At 37.8% G+C, this 5,840-nt stretch overlaps 1 protein-coding gene and 1 long non-coding RNA gene across 2 annotated transcripts in view; one reads left to right on the top strand and one right to left on the bottom strand.

Moving 5' to 3' along the window:
* Nucleotides 1-4,492, top strand: part of LOC107706962 (homeobox protein Hox-C3a-like) — a 5,407-nt gene extending 915 nt beyond the window's left edge. Inside the window, exons 3-4 of the mRNA XM_016510815.1 lie at nucleotides 1,776-2,037; nucleotides 3,194-4,492. Coding sequence (XP_016366301.1) covers nucleotides 1,776-2,037; nucleotides 3,194-3,588 — 657 coding nt within the window. The 3' untranslated portion in view covers nucleotides 3,589-4,492. The remainder of the gene's footprint in view (nucleotides 1-1,775; nucleotides 2,038-3,193) is intronic.
* Nucleotides 4,493-4,758: 266 nt separating this feature from the next.
* Nucleotides 4,759-5,840, bottom strand: part of LOC107707005 (uncharacterized) — a 13,038-nt gene continuing 11,956 nt past the window's right edge. Inside the window, exon 3 of the long non-coding RNA XR_001636210.1 lies at nucleotides 4,759-4,866. This is a non-coding gene — a long non-coding RNA (uncharacterized LOC107707005). The remainder of the gene's footprint in view (nucleotides 4,867-5,840) is intronic.

The raw sequence follows: 5,840 nt of genomic DNA, 5'->3' as shown, positions 1-5,840 counted from the left end.
ATCAGTCTTTGTCTTCGAAAATACGTTAGACATGTTATTGACAGTACTGAGTGTCTGAGTAAACACTCAAACAAGACACTGTGGAGAGTAAATGAAAAGGGACTAGTCCTTGGTTTTCAGTCCTTGTGCACAATTAATCACTAGTGCGAGACAACCGCTGTCCACAGCTTATGTAAAGGAAGGGTGATGTCTTTTATGTTCATTTCAGACTGGGGATACTAACTTATTTAAGCGTGACTGGTTTATGTATTATGTTATCGGCAAGACGTCGTTTTAATTAGCAACTGGCTAAAAACGAATCCTACTGTGTCGATAGGTGTCTGGGAAAAACAGCGATCTGGACAGGTCGAGCGCTAAATAACGTTCTGTAGCAATGACCCTCTTCCCTCCACCAGCTTAGCTTTATGACGTCAGAGGACAAAGGCTAATTCTATTGCGAGTAGAAAGGTTTTGTAATCAATTTGTAATTATTTAAAATGACGTTAAAAACAACAAGTTACCCGACTCCAACAAGTTTCTAAAGACTTCACCATTGCCCTAAAATGTCGTGCTTACGCCAAATCCGGGCTGTTCCTGCTCTTTTGTTCATCAGGACGTTGTTTTAAATAGACGACAATGCGATTCTTACTACAGACGATGAACTTAACATATTTCGTTGGTTACCTATGACTAGCAAATGCCATCTCAGCGACCATTCTCTTACACTGCCAGTTAATTGGAAAACGAAACTCTATCATTTCACTAAGATTATTTTTGACATGCATTGACAGTACAGCACTGACAGTCAAAAATCCCTTTGTTTGACCACACCCATTGATTCTCTTGATGTCTTTTTCGCCAGGTGAAGATGAGCAGAAATCTCAAAACGCGCCGGAAATTGTCTAGAAACGTCAGTAGTAGCCTAGCCTATTGGACATGGATCAATTTAACGTGTGTGGCAATTTCCTTCACCGCGCAGAAACGTTGTTTGTTATCCATTTTACAAACCATGACGACAAAGACAATGTTACTGAAATAGTTTATTAATTGCTAAAACATCTACATGGCTGTTAACGAAAGATTAAGAAGATTTTTTTTAATATATATATATTTTTAAAATCAGCTGTTGTCACAAATGTAAAGCGTTACAGGAATAATTATTTAACCATAAGGCAAAAAAGTCGATTATTATTTTAATACCTACCACAAGAGGACTGCAAAGTCAGTCAGGGTTTCAAACACTGTATTATAAAACGCTATCACGGAAATGAAGTCTGTATTCTGCAATCCATTGTGGCAAAACTAAGGAGACGCGATCCCAGACATGCAAGTCTTTTCTCTGTCCAAATGGGTCTCTTTCTCCCTCCCACCTCACGCTCTCTCTCAACTCTGTCAGCACGGTAACAGGGTAATGTATGCGCCCTGCTCATGGCTTTTCGTCTGTCCACAGGATAATCATTCGAAATTGCAAAATAGTCGAAAAATGCGGAGGAAAAAGGAATCCTCGTGTGGTTGCTTTCCAGCACTTTACAACTCAAACAGCGAGTGCGCGAGGCTATTGGAGGAGGCCATCACGTGACTACATTGTTTACCCTTGTTGGAAAACAATTAAAGACGGCAGTGAGTGTCTTTCCTACACCTTGTGTGATCGATTATCCAACCGGAGTGATCAGGGTGGTTAGAGATGCACAAGAATTCGTTTCACGAATTTCATATTAACAATGCTTACTTGAACATGTTGCAATAAATCTCATGTTTGTTCTATGGAGCAACATTTCTCCCCTTGTGCTCTGCAGGAGAGCAGCTCTGCGTGGAGACAACATGCTGACGAAAATTCATCAAAACATTATGAAGGCCATATGTGGAACTTTCAAAAACTCTCTCAACATCCCTATTCATTCTCTGCTGGTGTCAACCAGTCCACGAATGAAACGACAAACTCCTTGGACCGGGCGAATGCAACGGAAAGAGACGAGGGGTGCAAGTGCAAGAAGTACCCTTGGATGAGGGAGACACATACACCTATAAACTTCAGCTCCATTAACGTCATGGAATCAGGTGAGAGAACTCGTTTTTGGTATATAGAGATATATTGATTGGTATTGCTTAGAAATATCCACTTAATCTTTAGTAGATAATGAATAACAGCTGTGTGAGATTTGATTTTATGTTACTGTGATTTGTCACTTAGACACTGATGTCAATGACTGACATCATCAAGAACTACAGTTATTAATCAATTATTAGTGTTTTCCTTCCTTCTTAAATAGAAAATGAACCCCTAATTACAGGCAACATTTCAATCTTGACTAATAAAGACTGTTCATTTCCACAAAATTCATGTAAGAATTCTAAAACTAAAGTTTCATTGTTCGGTTAAGGTAATTAATTCAAATATTTTGATCAGTCCAGTCCATCAAGGTGAATGTGGACACATGGCTATAGTATACACAAGACGGGGCAAATATGATTGTATGCTCATTGACAAAAACACAATTAAAACAAATATATTTTAAGTATAGGGATTTTGTTATGCTATCTAACAGTACTTTTACTGTGTGAAAATATGTCCTTTTCAAGTAAAAAATGCATAAGCTGCATACAAGGAAAAAAAGAAGAGAACTTCTAAGAAAAGTAATATTTTCTAGAGACAGCCAGTTGTTCTGTGAACTTGATTAAATTTAAACTTTTACTAAGGAGCAGAATAATAAAAAAAAGTCTACAGTGAAATTTGCATATTGTCTGAGGCTATGCTTTTCTGGGTCACACATATAAGACTGCTTCACTTGTTTTAGCCTAAGCCAAATTCATACATTCACATTAGAGAATATATTCTCCATATATAAGCAACAATGAGATGATAGAGCAAATATGTGGGGATTGTCAGCTTATATGTGCAGTAAGGATAATATAAAAACATTTGTTGAAAAGAAGAAAAAAAATCCACACACAAATCATTAGGAATCTAACCACAGTAGAAGTCATATGAAATGGATAATTAACTTAGTGATTAGTCTACCAACAGTGGTCTTCTCAATACACTGATTTATCACTGGGGCTTTAAACTTGCAGCTACGTAGGCATAGGCATCAGAGAGATTCACTCTGACATTATGCAGTGCAACATGGTTAATACTCTAATCCTGAGCATTCATGTTTGACAGATCTTAGACCTGGTGTACTTTAACATTTCTATATATCTGCATGTTTTCCAGATGATTCCAGGTACAGCAATGGTGAAGTACAGGATAGCAGCTGTTCTAACAGTAAACGGGCACGTGCAGCGTTCACCTCCTCCCAGCTGCTCGAGCTGGAGAAGGAGTTTCACTTCAGCTCTTACCTTTGCCGCAACCGGAGACTTGAAATGGCTGCACTGCTGAAGCTCACTGACCGCCAGATTAAAATCTGGTTCCAAAACCGTCGTATGAAGTATAAGAAAGATCACAAAGAAAAGTCAAATGCAAAGTCCTCTTACTCCTACCTGGAAACAGGTAACCAACCCTTTGTGATTAGTGGCAGCACAGCGGATTCCCCAGTGCCATTAAAATTCCAGTACCACTATGAGAGAACATCAATGTCTGGTATGAACTGTGCACAGAGCCACTGGTGAAACAGGAAGTCCAACAACCAGGGTCTTCTGATTTCAGAATCCAGCTGTCAGCACTAAAATAGCACTAAAGCCTGATTCACATGAATGACTGAATAAATATGGTACAAAATATGTACCTGTTCTGTCACTGACCAGTTTTTCCCGCCATTATAACTCTCTCTGACATGATTTATATTTAAGGAAATTGAAGATTTATTGCCCCTAGATAATGATTTATATGAAAATGTAAGTTCAATAGCCAAGTTTGCTCTGAACCAGATTACATGTTATCAGCTAGTACATGGTAAAATCAGAGTTAGTCTCCCCTGTGCATAAACCGCTGTAGTAATAATATCTTTGCAAAGCGCCAAGATTTATTGCGCACGGATGCAGACTCACTTGTACAAGTTTATCTCTTGGGCACAGAAAATACAATTTAAAAAGGGCATTCAAGACCTGACTGGTCATTAACATGCCCTCAACTTTTGTAAGTGCACAACGTATTTTTATTGCTCTCAGAATTATGTTATTTTTCCCACGGCATGTGCTGAAACTTTTAACATATGTATTATAATGGCCAGAAATGTTCAAATATTTAACCCATGTTGAATTCCAATGACTTGTTCTCCAATGACAATGCTCTACTCTGAGTTTGACTTTACACAAAGTTTTGTTTTCCTGTTGATACTGAAAGTATACTGAATTCATGGTGTTTTGACTGACAAATGAATAAAGCAACAAAACAGGATTAATTCACTGTCACAATGCTAAGTCAATGTCAGAATTCTTGCTTTGATTTGATTTTACCTATTCATGTAGACTAAAGTGTGAACAAGACGGAGCAGCAATGTAAAATGTTTATATTTCTAGATCTTGCCACTTTTATTGTAATTTGGTCATATCTGATTAAAAGCATGCATTTTGAAACGGCTTTCAATCTAATTAAATCCATCTGGATAGTTAATAAAGGTGACTGTAATGCATGTAAATGTTGTCATTCTTGTTTTTCAGATCTTCTTTGTTAGTTTGGTAAAAAAAAAAAAAAAGCTGAGAACAACAGAGTGAATCTTAATTTAGCTTTAAAGTGCTTCTGTGGATTTTACTTTGATACTTTTTGAATAACCTTACATATATGCCTTCCTCCACCTCCGCCTCCCAACCTCGCAACATTAATCATTTAGACAAGGCGCTCTCTCTCTCTCTCTCGAGCATCTTCACAACCGCTCAACCCGCTGGGCCTAATGACAGGCAGTGCGCTTCTCTTCCAACCTTCCAACATGCTCTTCTCCAGTATGGGAGCTGAAACACAGATTTGAAGAAAACCGATTTGGTTTTCTCCTTTTCTAAAAACAGAGTCTATTATTACATTTGAGCAAAACTGGAATTCAGCAACGTTAACGGAGAAGAAGCCAAGGCTTGTGGGCACCGCCCCTGGCAGGGTGGGCGATAACTCATTTTGATTAATTATGTTTAATTAGGACGTCGCCGTGTGTCATTTTATAAGCTAAGCACGGAACAGCAAAATCTACCTTTTCAAAAATATTAACTTCAGCTGAAATTTGAACTAATTGAGCAATTTCAGTTTGGCCAATCTAAGTCATTCTGAATAAATCAATCTAGACCCAATACAATTAGTAGACTAACTTTGTAGCCTTGAGTGGTTCTCAGCCCCGTTCCTAGAGGGTTTGAAACCACTGGCCTAACTAATTTCAGAACTATCAGCAACACTGCACAATTAATCATAGGTTTAACTATTCTCAACCTTGTTTCCGTTTATAGATTACAATGCAGCATCTGTAATCAAGAAGATGGAAATAGCCTTTCATTCCATTCATTCAGATTACAGGAACAAATGATTCTGTAATGAATCGTTGAGGCTAAATCACAGAGCTAAATAAATAATCCGATACTGTAATTTGCAGATAAGTGCGCGAACATATACTAGTGGCCGTGAGAGAATGGAACACTGTCTGTGCTGTACTGCTGAACTTATCATTCATCACCATGTGGCAGTGTTCCATATGCAAAATAGGAGTTGGCCTCCCGGTGGCCCCCTTAGTGCAACTAAACGGAATGCTGAGTGCTTTGCTGTATTTAAACTGGATCTAACATAGCATACCGGCTTATAGTTACACAGAATGTAAAACTTCTAAACAAGCAGAGAATATCAATTTAAATGCTCTCAGTAAATTATTATATGTCTAGTACATGTATTGCATTTATACAAATAAAAACATAAATAATATTTTAAAATATATATTTTATAAAAATGT

The sequence above is a fragment of the Sinocyclocheilus rhinocerous genome, unplaced genomic scaffold (genome assembly GCF_001515625.1).
Source record: "Sinocyclocheilus rhinocerous isolate Xijiao unplaced genomic scaffold, SAMN03320098_v1.1 scaffold714, whole genome shotgun sequence".
Lineage (NCBI taxonomy): Eukaryota > Metazoa > Chordata > Actinopteri > Cypriniformes > Cyprinidae > Sinocyclocheilus > Sinocyclocheilus rhinocerous.
The sequence above is the reverse complement of the archived record's forward strand: the minus strand, read 5'-3'. Positions and strand labels throughout refer to the sequence as shown.